Source organism: Equus przewalskii, chromosome 1, assembly GCF_037783145.1.
Source record: "Equus przewalskii isolate Varuska chromosome 1, EquPr2, whole genome shotgun sequence".
Classification (NCBI taxonomy): domain Eukaryota; kingdom Metazoa; phylum Chordata; class Mammalia; order Perissodactyla; family Equidae; genus Equus; species Equus przewalskii.
Window position 1 is genome coordinate 115,987,453 of NC_091831.1, and position 13,693 is coordinate 116,001,145.

Here is a 13,693-nt window from a genome sequence, read left to right on the forward strand (position 1 = left end):
TTGTCTAGGCCTCAAATTCCTTCCTCACTGGTAAAATGTGAATAATAACAGGAACCTACTTCATGGGGTTGTTATGAGGATTAAATGAGTTAATGCACGTTAAGCTTACAACAGTGCTTGGCACACAGTAACTACTCATTAGGTATCAATTATCCATATTATCCCCACCATCTAAGATCTCACAGCCAGTTGGCACAGTCAAAATTCAAACCTGGTCTGTATGACTTGCTATCAAGGAGAAGAATGAGAAGTGCATGTCCAAGACAAAATCCATCCTCTCAGCATTTCAGCAGGAATCAGAAGTTCCTCTATGGTTTTTCTCAAATACTGAAATGTTCATGACCCCAACGAACAGCAAAGTTCAATTTAAAACACTGTAAATGTGTTGGCTTCATGGGCAAGGACAACTCCCGCATCAGAGGCTGATCCTTCACCAACCCCGCACCCGGTCAATGGAGAAGGTCCTCTAGACATCACAGAGGGGTGGGCACAGCTTTACTGAGTCAGAGAGAGCATGACCATCAGTTTATAAAGTGCTTCCACTGGATGCTGTTAGCCACAATTCTGCTCTAAGGACCTTTCTAAAAAATGGACTGCAGTGAGCAATAACACCACCATGTATAAACAAATATGGAGAAGAGAGAAACTGTTCTCCAGCATAACAGAATCACCAGGTCTCCAGGTCCAAAGAACCCTCCTGTCAGCCTCTCAGATTCATGCTCCCTGACATTCTCCAGGTTTATCTACCTCAAGTCTCTGCAGCAGCATCTTAAGTGCTCTTGCTATCCTCAGTTTCCCCTCTCCAAACCCTCTACTTACACCTAGCCAATGAAGTCATATATAAGCCCATGCTAAAAACTCTCTGACGGCTTTCAAGTGCCAAGAAATTTGGCATGGTAATCTGGTCCACACTGCCCCACACTCCACAGGAGTACAGCCTTTCTTCCACACAGCAGGCACACAGAAGCTAGTTCAGCTTCCACAACCCCTGTACTTACTGCACTAACACCCACCTGCAAATTCCTACTTACTCCTCGAGACGCAACTCAAACATCCTATCTATGAGGCCATCTGAGATCCCTTACAGAACCAATCATGCTATCTGTGATGACACAGCACTTCAGTCACCCATTTAGGGTGCAAACTCCGGGCACCTCCCCAAAGGGTCAGGGCCTACCATGTTTATAAGCCAGAACAGCATAACCAATGGTCACGATGGAGCCACAGAAAGGAGAATACACAGACAGATGGGTTAAGTTTGCACACTCCACAGAAAGCAATTTAAACTGGATGGATAGTTTGACTCACTTATAAGTCTTAAAAGGATGCAATGGCTGCTCATAATGAAGGAATTTTTGTTTTAAATCTAAAGTAGGATACCTGGATTTCCAAGATGTGTCTAAGGCAATTCTTCAAAAGCAATACAAAGCACAAGAATATTATAAGCAGCCTGATAACACAAAACAAAACTCAGATGAAAAACAGACCACAACTCCAAATCTGATGAATAACTTTAGGTTCCAAATTTTCTTTTGAATGTTCCAAAATCATGAGCCTGGAAACAATCTCAAGGGATCTGGCCCAGCAGCAATGAAAAAAAGTGAAATTTTTCCCTGGGAAGGTTTTGAAATCTTCCGTTTCAGTCCAGTGACAGATGCTGAGAAGAGAAATGACACTGATCTCCTGGCTCCTCAGAAAATGGAAGGCCTCTGCATGGACCTCCATTCCTCTAGGAGACACAATAAATTCTTATTTATCTTTTTACACTGCTATCTTAAAATCAGTTGTTTTCACATATCTCATTAAAATAATTATATGAATTCTAATCTAAATCCTTTTCAAATGCTGAGCAAGAATCCAGGTCCCACCGCCATCGTCCCTGGACAGTGTGAATGGGAGGCGGGCAGCCTTCCCCTGGGAAGGTGCCCCACTTCTCACCCACTCTGGAAGGTGGGAGTCTGAGTTTTGCCATCTCTGACACTCAAGCATCCTCTTCTAAAAAGCAAACACCTTGAGAGAAAAGCCGTTTCTTAAACTCTTCTTCAGCTTCTTAAACCCTTCATCAGCTGACACCTTTTTCAGCTTTAATGATTTAACAGAGATTAACAATAAGGGCAACAGAAGAGGAGAAGAGAGGCCAAAGACAGAACAAAGACAAGCAAGCACATGTTCATAGAAAAGGTGGCATGAGAGATTTCATGGGCTGGGCTGGGCAAGAGATTTCACCCAGACAGGGACAAGGCCACTCTCTGGGCCTGCTCTTCCCTGCAGGAAATGTGGAAATGTCAAAATGCTTTCTGTTTCAGAGAGAAAGGGAGCACGTGGCCTCCAAGTGACCACAGGGCTACATTCCTAAGGCTCCCTATCAGCTCTGCCATTGCACAATAAGAGAGAGCCAGGGTTTTATGAGCTCAGGATAAATAAAAACTCTGCAGCCACAGCCAGCAGCCTGTTGGAGAGCCCCATGCCACCTCTGCCTGCAATGGTTTCCACATACCATGCAAAACTGCGTGCGTTGCTCTGGCTTGATGTTTTTTAACTTAAAAGTAGGACACAGGGGGGCTTGCCCCGTGGCTGAGTGGTTAAGTTCGCGCACTCCGCTGCAGGCAGCCCAGTGTTTCGTTGGTTTGAATCCTGGGCGTGGACATGGCACTGCTCATCAAACCACGGTGAGGCAGCGTCCCACATGCCACAACTACAAGGACCCACAACAAAGAATATACAACTATGTACCAGGGGGCTTTGGGGAGAAAAAGGAAAAAAGTAAAATCTTAAAAAAAAAAAAGTAGGACACAGGAATGACTGACTTAATATGATGTTTTAGGAACTGGGTTTTGGGAGGGGCAGACTCCCAGGCTCCACCAATCAGAAATGTGGAGGGCAGGGGAGCCTGGTACTAGAAATCTACCCAGGCTTTCCAGTGAATTTACAGGAGTGTTTGTGGAGCATGTTGATTTCTAACAGTCTTTTAAGGTAGAGCTGATGTCTCAGGAAAGTGTCAGATGGTTCTCCTACATCATTCTCTTATTTACCTCTCTCTGGGTAAAAAGTTGGGGGCTCTAAAAGTCCTTACCAGTTATTCAATGGCGGCAATCATTAAAACTTACTCTCCCAGAAACACCCTAAGGACGCCAGGCAAACACTACTGCCCTCAGAAGCTTCCCTTCCTTGCACATGGGGGTGTGCCAGTGACTAGGCAATCCACACAAGAGACAGAAACCTCAGGGCTATCAGGGAATTGGGGGGAGGGCGTAACTGACCCCAAATCATTGCTCTGGATCATAGAAACTCAGAATGCAAAAAAGATATGCAGATAAAAACCAGAGTGTCAACCTAAGGATAAATACTTCACTGCTCTCCACCCACGTAGTTCAGTTATTTCTAGTTCACTTAGAAAACCATCAACAGGGCCAGTCTTTACTTCAGAGCCAAAGAGAACAGTCATTCATGATCTGGAGAGCAGTGCTTCTCAAAGAAAGGGCCACAGAGGTCTGTAGCAGAAGGGTTGGGATGATGGATAATAACAGATTTCTGAGGTCAATCCTGGCCTACCAATTGAGTCAGAATCTCTGGGGGTGAAACCCCAAAATTTGCATTTTAACAGGATCCCAGGAGGCTGCTTCTCCATGCTAAGTTTGAGAACCACAACTCTGAAAGAGATGCATCCCTTTAAACAGAAATGAAAGAAAGCTTTATCAGCATGTTATCTCTGGGATAGCATACGGTGAGAGAGCTGTGTAAGCTGTAAAGCCTAAAAAGCCGGTTCACTTCCAAGGCTAGAGTGTATGGCTCACAGAGCAGCAAAAGAAAACACAGCCAGCTACCAAAGGTCTGATCTCCTCTGGTGCACATTTCCAAAGAGAAGCCTCCTGAGCAGGGATGCACAGGCCTAGTTCCTGCCAGGGAAGAACCACTAATGTCCATTATCAAGTCAAGCCCACTGGAAGGTCATCATCTATACTGTTAATTTCCAATCTTCATGACTAAACCTCTTAAGTCTATGCCAAAGCACAAAATAGGTAACTGTACAAGTTAAATATCTGGATACAACAACTAAATAAACAAAATAAGCCTAATTTCCTGCCGATGGATTAGGATAGAAACATAAAGCAAGTATCATCAAACTGCTGGGTTTAAAATAGTAAAATATCATGTGTCTGGGGAGGTTTTAGTGCCAGAGCTGCCACTACCCAGCTGTGGGACTCAGTTTCCTCACTGTGTCACAAAGCGGGCAGGGCAGGCTAATCTCTGAGGGTCTCTTCAGTTCTGCCTAAGGGATAATGACCCTTGGAGCCAAAACACCAAATGAGTTCCTCCAGCTCACAGAGCCACTTACTGACAATGCCCTAATCACACCCCAGAACGGGACAGGACCAACTCCCTGAGGCCAGAGTAATAGTTAACTCCAGCTAGATGCCCATCAGGGCCTTGCTCAACACTGTTAGGCGAATGGCTGGCCGGCTACATCACATTTTGAAACTTGGGCCACCTTCCCTGCAAACACAGCCTCCCCTGGACATCACAGAGTTGGAAAGGGAAATGAAAACTGGGCCTGCTGCCTAGAAATAATTCCTATAATCCAAGATCAACATCTCTGATAACACTGGCCTGCCCACCTCCAGCCTACTGCCAGGCCTACCAACCAAGACTCACACAAATTCTCACCTGAGGGGCAGATTGCTCAAGGAAAGTCTGCTCTTTCCGATAGGGCTGGCCCTGGAAAGGGGCGTAAGAGAAGCCCAAAGGATCTCAGCTCCTAACTCTCCCCCTTCTCCACCAGATCCCAGTTCTCCTACACAATCCATCTGAAGAAGTTAAGCAAATGGCCAAGCATGCAAACTCATTAAAAGACGCTGATTGCCATCTGAGTGGGAACACATCTTGCTGACCTAAGAAGAACTAAATCTTTGAGCAGCTACACAATTATACCAAAACCTTACCAACTCTCCAGGCCACCTTCTCCAGGGAGCGCTTCCCAATCATCAGTCATGCAGATCTCGCTTCCCAATCATCAGTCATGCAGATCTCTCCTATTCTGCAACGCTCACAGAAATGGGTATACAAACCACAGATTTCTGGCTCTGGGCCATATCCACATCAGTAACTTACATAGAGAACTCCCCCTCCTCTTCATCTGCTATGGAAAAATGCCAGACCTCCCTCAAAATCAAAAAACTTGCAGACTTTTGATATTTACTCCCAAGGCTGAACACTACAGACAAACATAGTTTCTCTCCAAATTTTTTTTTTAAGCTATCAGGTGCTAATCTGTTTTTAAAGTCTTAACACTGTAGTTTCCTAAATGAATGGAAAAATTTCACTGCTGTATCTGCAGAAAAAGCATAATGCTTACAAAATGGCAGATGCTCAAAAATATTTGCTGGGGAGGGGCCAGCCCCGTAGCCGAGTGGTTAAGTTCGTGCGCTCCGGCTTCAGCGGCCCAGGGTTTCGCCGGTTAGAACCCTGGGCGCAGACATGGCACCGCTCATCAGGCCACGCTGAGGCGGCATCCCACATGCCACAACTAGAAGGACCCACAACTAAAAATACACAATTATGTACCAGGGGGCTTTAGGGAAGAAAAAGGAAAGAATAAAATCTTTAAAAAAAAAAAAATTGCTGGGGGCTGGCCCAGTGGTGCAGCGGTTACATTTGGTGCACTCTACTTCAGCAGCCTGGGTTTGCCGGTTCAGATCCCAGGTGCAGACCTACTCCACTCATCAGCCATGCTGTGATGGCAACCCACACATAAAATAGAGGAAGACTGGCACAGATGTTAGCTCAGGGTTAATCTTCCTCAAGCAAAAGAAGAGGAGGATTGGCAACAGATGTTAGCTCAGGGTGAATCTTCCTCAGGAAAAAAAAAATGGCTGAATGGATAAATTTCAATTTGCAGAGGGACACTGCAAATCTCCCTCTGACCATGCAACAAGAGCATACCACACACACCCCAAGAGAGCATGAGGGCCTGAAGCATTCCTTCAGTCAACTAGTATACACTGAGCATCTAATACATGCCTGACACTCCTCTAAGCATAAAAAACACAATGGTGAACCAGAGACAAATCTCTGCCCTCAGGGGGCTTCTGCTCTACTAGGACACGCATCAGATGCTCCAAAACGAGAACAGGACTAGATCCATTTCAGGGAGCAACACCATCCTGAATCTCTGTCGATTTGGGGTTTCCCATGCTCCCTAGTGAGCTACTGTTTATTGCACAATCATGAAACCTGCAGTCTCCCCAGGGACCATCTCAGCCTCTTGTCCCTCAGAGTGCCTTCCACATACAAGTGCCAAGCATGTTCACTTCACTGATTCTCCAGTTAGAGTATCTAGCAGCAGGCTAGTTACAAGCATCACTACTTCCTAATTCACCATTCCACACTGCATTCACTCTGTGAAAGCAAACAAAATCCAGCTGAGGACGGGCTATCTGACAGGATGTAGGCAAACACCCACTCTATTACATAAATAGATGCTATTACATAAACCTCTAAGACAACTGAAAATTCCTAATCAAAACCCCCTCCCCTCCCTTAATCTGAGAGTCATTTCTACAATAACAGGGTTCTTTTCTTTCTTTAGAGGGAAGGTTGTCTGTGTTTTGTTCTGACCACAGATGGGAAGGCTGTACCAACCCAGTGGCTGATGGGTACGGGCACCAGGACAAGGAGATCTGTCCACCCCTCAGAAGCCTACGTGAGGAGGGAGCTCATGTTCACAGCCCTCCCACGAATGCATTTGACCCCTCCTTCCATTTCTCAAGAAACAGTTACCTCCAAAGGGGAAGGAAATTGGCAATGTGCATAAGAGCAAAGCAAATGGAAAATGAGAGAGTTTAATGAAGGTGGCCATTAGGAATGCTTCAGGAAAGGCAGCCCACTCTGGCAGGACAAGCCCCAGACACACAAGCCCCCAAAGCCTGCAGCATCCCCCACTCAGGAACAACAGGGCTTAAGAAGCAATGGACTATGATATCTTCAACTTTACATTTATTCACTTTTAAGCCAACCTGTTTGCCAGTGTGTAACACAGATACTTCAACCCTTAATACACAGACAAGATAATCCTCCAACATAGTTAGATGAAAATACTGGACGTGACCCAACCATCAGTTTGAGAGAAAGAAAAAAAAAAACTATTTGTCAACCCCTCCTTAAAACTCTTCACTTTCCTACAGCTCTGGCCCCAAAGACCTCCCCTTACACAGGCTATGTCCCCTTTACCCAAGCTGCCATCTGGCACTCCTTGGGTCCCACACACAATCAATCCCCCCACCGAAGGGCCTCTGCTTCTGCCATTTCTTCTCCCTAGAACACTTTACTTCCCTCTCCATTCCTCCAGTCAACACCAACTCATCCTTTATTCCTCTTTTTTTTTTTTTTGAGGAAGATTAGCCCTGAGCTAAAATCTGCTACCAATCCTCCTCTTTTTGCTGAGGAAGACTGGCCCTGAGCTACCATCCGTGCCCATCTTCCTTTACTTTACATGTGGGACGCCTGCCACAGCATGGCTTGACAAGCGGTGCATAGGTCCGCACCCGGGATCCAAACCGGTGAACCCTGGACCACCAAAGCAGACCATGTGAACTTTACCGTTGAGCCACTGGGCTGGCCCCCCAACTCATCCTTTATATCTCAGCTCAAATGTCACTTTCTCAGGAAGTCTTTCCTAGCCCTTGCCCACTCCAAACTAGCTTAGGACCCTCTATTATATATGCATCACACCTCTTTCCTTTCATACTTTGTAGCACTGGTTGGCGTTTTACTTGTACTAATGTCTGTCTCCCCACTATACAGAAAGCTCCACAAGGACAGACACTATGTTCATCTTGTTCAGTCTGTATCCTCAGTGCCTAAGTACACAGAATGAGTGAGTGAATGAACAAATGAATGAGAAGTGCCCGAGGGCTTCCTAAAACACAAGAGGCAGTGAACTACAGCCCAAGGGCCATATCCAGCCCACTGCCTATTTTTAAACACCTACTAGGCACGAATGGTTTTTACAGTTGTAAACAGTTGAAAAAAAAATCAAAAGAACAATATTTTGTGACATGTGAAAATTACATGAAATTCAAATTTCAGAGTCCATAAATAAAAATTATGGGGACACAGCTACACTAATTCTATGGTTGTTTCTGTACTGCAACAGCAGAGTGGTCACAGCAATGGTATGGTCACAAGACCTAAAATATTTACTACGTGGCCCTTTACATAAACATTTACCCACTGCTATAACAGTGTCCTCAGAGTCCAGACTGTGTGCATGAAATACAAGAGACCTGAAATACAAGACTGACTGTAACCTGGGTGAGTCGTCCCTCTTTGGTTTCCTGATGCCTGTTATACTTAGTGGGCATTCACTGAATGGCAGACACCTCCAGGACATGAGGTAAGAATGTCATTTAATACATTTGAGAATTCTGGCTGATCACTTCTAAAGGGTTGGAGCTCACACCAAAAACAATGCTTACTGGGTGACCACCTTCTACTCATTCTTTCAACAAACGTCTACCCAGGCACCTGCTTTGTGCAGGTACCATTCTGGGAGGTGAGAACACAAACAGCAGTCCTCAGGGGGCCTCCTGAGCAGGAAACAGGGTGGAGACTATGCTATAATGAGGACTATGTGCCAGGCAGCGGAAGATGGAAAGCAACTGATATGATACTGTACTTGCCTTTAAGGAATTTACTGATTGGAAGGCCATGACAAACCCATGAAAAGTTAAGTCTCAATAAAAGATTTAAACAGTACTTCAAGCCCCTAAGCAGATGCCCCAGGGCAGGATGTCTTAGCAGAACCATTCAGTCAAGAAGACTGGCTCATCTCATCTATTTTGTAGTGAACACACTATGATTACCCAGGCTAACAAATGTTTGCCATTAAGCTGAGAGCAGTTTCAACACCAGAGAATGTGCATCCTTCCCACAAAAATGGGTTAAAAATGGGATGCATGACTGTTGAGTTATGTGTGACTTGGAAACCCAACACACCTGTCCATTTGAGCACCAAATGCCTTCAAGAAAGGGAGTAGAGGGAGCAGAATTCATCTGCCGATAGGCTGATGATGCTCCTTGCTCCAGAGACTGCAGAGATCTGACAGAGCAGGGTCGTTCAAGCTTTACCCCCAGTCAGTCACATGCTCTCCTTCCCAAAGTGCCAGCTGACTCCAGAACTGTCTCCCGCTCCTCAGATCCCAGTGAAGCTCAGTAGAAGCCTCCACCACCCCTATACACAGACACGTGCGCACATGCACACACACACACACACACACACACACACACAAAGCCTCAGCCTCTGCCTGCCCAGTGTAGCAGTTTCCAAATCTGTAGTAACAGGTACTGTAGAGCCTGGTAAAGAATTGTTCAGTAAAATGTTCATGGTGCATTCTTACTCACTTTTCTGTGAAAAGGACAGAAATCAAATGCAGTAAAGGAAAAACCACTACATCTTATCTAATCCAAAACCACTGATATCCAAAGTCAAAAAAGGTAGACTTGTCAGCACATAGAACACAATTAGACACTCAGCATTTTGGACACTCACTGTTCCAGAGTCTCTACTATCAAAGAGAGAATGAGTGGAGCATCACGACCTCAGGCAAATCACATCCCCGCTCTGGCCTCCATTCTCTCATCTGTAAAATAAGGCACTGGACCAGATCCGAGTTTAGGAATAGAGAAGTTAACCAAGAAATTCCAGTATCAGCTTTCATTAAGACTCAAGCAGCAAAACATTTTGGAAAAGCCCAACAAAACCACAGCGTCTCCAGAGAAGGCAGAGAGATGCTTTAAACAAGAAACATGATAATACAATAAGACTTTTCTTTTCTCTTTAACTCATCTGTCAAAAGAAATGGTATCTGTAAAATTATATACAAGTAGCTGAAGTTTGAACAGGGCTTAATCATCATTAGCCTAGAATCCCCCTCAGAAATCAGGGTCTCCCCTATGGCTGAGCAGCCCTTAAGTAAAGCAATAAAGCTTATGGGCATCAGTTCTTACATCTGAAGGTGAAAAGGAAAATAAATTGCTAATTTCCACTCTTGCCACCAAAAAATTTTTACTCTTACAGCTCAAAAGGAATCACTGTACACTAGAATTCATCCTTCTTAAAATGCATGCCTACTCTGAAACCCTACATCCTGACTGCTCCTTTCTTTTGGAAAGCCTTGGTTGTGGTTCCATTTCCACTGTTTTTTTTTTTTTTTTTTTAGGAAGATTAGCCCTGAGCTAACTGCTGCCAATCCTCCTCTTTTTGCTGAGAAAGACTGGCTCTGAGCTAACATCCGTGCCCATCTTCCTCTACTTTATATGTGGGATGCCTACCACAGCATGGTGTGCCAAGCAGTGCCATGTCCGCATCCGGGATCAGAGCCGGCGAACCCTGGGCCGCCGAAGCGGAACGTGCGCACTTAACCGCTGCACCACTGGGCCGGCCCCCCATTTCCACTGTTTTTATGAAGCAGACCCTTGGCCTCTGGCATTCTGTCTTATTCTGTGACTACTTCAACTTTACATATCAAAATATTCCTGCAGAGTCAGTAACTCACACAAAAATGGATTTCCTTTTTTTAAAGAAATATTCTGAACATACAAAAAGATGGATAGAATAATATAACAACACAGGTGTATCTACCATCCAGTCCTAGAAATAAAATACTGCAAGGACAGTGGAAGCCCCTGGGCGCCCATCTCCATTCACATTCCCCTCTATTCCCATCAGCAGGAACCACCATCCTGACTCCAGGACTCTTCACACCAGCAGCTCTCCCACTCACCACACACCATGTACACTTACATGATCTGCTTAATCTTTACTAAACGGTATCATTCTGTGTGTACTCATTCTGTAACTTCATTTTTCTTGCTCAATTTTATGTTTATGAGAGTCATCCACATTGACACCTATAGCTCTCATCCCTTTGTGTTCACTGCTGCATAATATTCCGTTATAGGAATATAACACATATTTGGCCAAAGACACTGCTTGTTGTTTCATTTGACTGCCATGTAGTGTCAACTCTGTCCCAGCCGTTTTCCATAACATTTTCCAGAATCCTCACAACCACCTAATGAGGAAGGTCAGATTCCCAACAGACCAAAAACGAACCTGGAACAGAGAGGTGGCGTTAACTTGCCCAAGACATGTGAGTTGCAGACTCAGGCTGTAAGGTCAAGTCCACCCAACTCGAAAGCTGCCGACACTGCAGCTTGTAGCCCCACTTATGCAGATACCTCCATTATTTAATTTTTTTTAATGAAAAAACTGATACAGGGCTCCAAAGTCACCTGAGAAAATCTGAAACAGGATGCTCTATTTTCTTTTTTAACAAACAATTCCATAGGAAATTCATCTGACACAAGAATAGTCCATGTACACAGTGAGGACAAGCCTTTACCTTTGGCAAACGTCCCTGTGTACTGGCTGGAGTCATTCCCAAGTTTATACAAATGCTTTCTAACTAAGCCCGAGTTGAACTGCAAAGCTGCTTGGCTTCCTTTGGAGAAAGAGGCTGTCTGTGCCCACTTAGAGACAGAATGGAGGAGCCTGAAAGAACGTGGGAATCAGACTCTGCTTGAAATGGCAAGAGCTGAGTTGACAAAGCTCTAAGAACGACCTCAGGGAGCAGCTCCAGCTGCTCTGGAGGTCCCACGGACGCTGTGCTCACAAGGCCAGAGCGCTAGGCACAGCCCACTTTGCTCTCCACTTGGCCAGCTTTGCAGAGAGCATTCATACGTCCCAGCCCAGCCCTGCTGCTCTGGAGAAAGCCCAGCTTGCAATACGGAAGAGAAGTAAGAAAGACGAGCAAGGGTGGAGGCTCACAGGAACCAGGCAGAGAGCAAGGCCAGGAGAGAGGCACCCGGGTCCAAGCCATTGCCCAGATCCCCAGGTGCTCGAAGCAGGAGGGTCACTAGGAGATGAAGGGGTTTAACACTCTAGGAACTCCGAAGGACAAGGGAGGCCTCTTAGCACCAGGACCAGGACTCCTGACTCTAGCCCCATACTTCTACACTGCATCTCCCACACCGTGTTTCTCTGCTAAAAGATTAAGGAAGCCTGGAATGAGCAAGGCAGAAATGGTTGAAGCAATCCTTTCCCACCTCTCCCAGCCAAAATAAGGAGCAAGAAAGGCTCTGCCGCTCACTGGCTGTGTGACTTCAGCTGGAGCAACACTGCCCACTTTGGAGGGGACTGTAGTGGATTTATCTCTAAGGGCTCTGCCATCTCTGACTCTGTCTATAATACCGAATGCAATAACATTTACTGAGCAGTTTAGAGTATAATTCATTTAATCCCAACATTCTTAAGGTAGATCCTACTAGTATCCCCATTTTACAGAGGAGGCAGCTGAAGCACAGAGAGGTTAAATAACTTACTCAAGGTCAAGAGGCCTACAGTCATAGATGCCTGGGAGGGATGCACAGGATGGGGACGTGGGGCGCACAACAGTGGGGCCTGAGGGTAGGCTGAGGGAGATGAGCGGTCAAAGCGTCTGAGGAAAGGAGAGGTGACTGAGCAGCCCCCAGTCACCCTGGCCTAAGCCTAGGTCCTTAGGGCATAAAATGGGGACTCGCGGACAGAGTCTGGGGAAGTGGGGAAAGGCAGGCAGACTAGGGCCTTAGAGAAAGCAGGATGCATGGAGAAAGTGGACATAGCTAGGCTGGCTGGGGGTAGGGGGCGGACCTGGAGACTAAGCAGGGGAGCCGACTAAAGGGCGTGTGACGGGTTCTGCGAGTCCGGGTGCGGGGATTTGAGGAGCGGTAGGTCGCACCTTGAGCACTGTGACGGTTCCCGCGCTGTGCACCTGGAAGTGCGCGGGCAGCTCGGCGCCGGGCTCCGCCGCCTCGTCGGGGCCCTGGTAGCTGAAGCAGGCGTCCGCGATGTCCAGGTGGCCGAGGGGCAACGCGTCCTGCGGGCTCTTGAAGTAGTAGAGGTAGCAGCGGCGCGCGTCGAACACGAACCAGCGGCTGCGGTAGCCGCGCAGCGGGCCTTTGCCCGACAGCTTCTGCAGGTAGCCGCACAGCCGCGCTGGCTCCCGCCCGGGCCCCACCCCAGGCTCCGCCGCGGCCCCCGGGGCCGCGCCCTCACTACCGCTGCCCTCCTCCACCCGGGCACCGGACCCCGGCATGGCCGGGCCGCGCGCCCACCACCAGCACCCCGAGCCCCTCGCCTCCTTGCCGCCGCCGCCGCCGCCACCGCGCCCCTCCCCGCAGTCCCGCCGTTCCGCACGCCCTGCGGGAGCGCAAAGCAGCCTGGGACTTGTAGTCCCGCCCCCGCCCGCCCCCGGGAGCCCCTGCCTTAGTGCCAGCCCTGTTCCCAGCCCCGGTCCCAGCCCCGGTCCCAGCCCCAGTGCCAGCCCCGGGTTCCTCACCGCCCCAGAGGCGAGGTCTGGGCGGGTCGCCCTAGCGCCTCATTACTTTCCTGTAACTTGAGGCTCAGAATCCCGCACTGCCAGGGTGAAACGTCGTTCTATTTCTTTACAGGAGTGTGGTTTACATGGGAATGTGCGTTTCTCAAAACCCATCAGAGTGTCCACTTAAAACTGTGCATTTCACTGTGTGTGAATTATACTTCAGCGCAAAACTTTATTTTTAAATCTCTGCCCTGCAAGAATCACGGGCTAATGCAAAAATGAGAGAGCCTATTGCCTGGCCCGGAGTGGGTGCTCAGTAAATATTCGCAGAATGC

At 47.2% G+C, this 13,693-nt stretch overlaps 1 protein-coding gene across 2 annotated transcripts in view; it reads right to left on the bottom strand.

Moving 5' to 3' along the window:
- Positions 1-13,200, bottom strand: part of TBC1D2B (TBC1 domain family member 2B) — an 84,802-nt gene extending 71,602 nt beyond the window's left edge. For both annotated transcript variants that reach the window (XM_070573173.1, XM_070573167.1), the window contains exon 1: positions 12,777-13,200. In XM_070573173.1, the coding sequence (XP_070429274.1) occupies positions 12,777-13,133 (357 nt within the window). In that variant the 5' untranslated portion in view covers positions 13,134-13,200. The remainder of the gene's footprint in view (positions 1-12,776) is intronic.
- Positions 13,201-13,693: the final 493 nt, after the last annotated feature.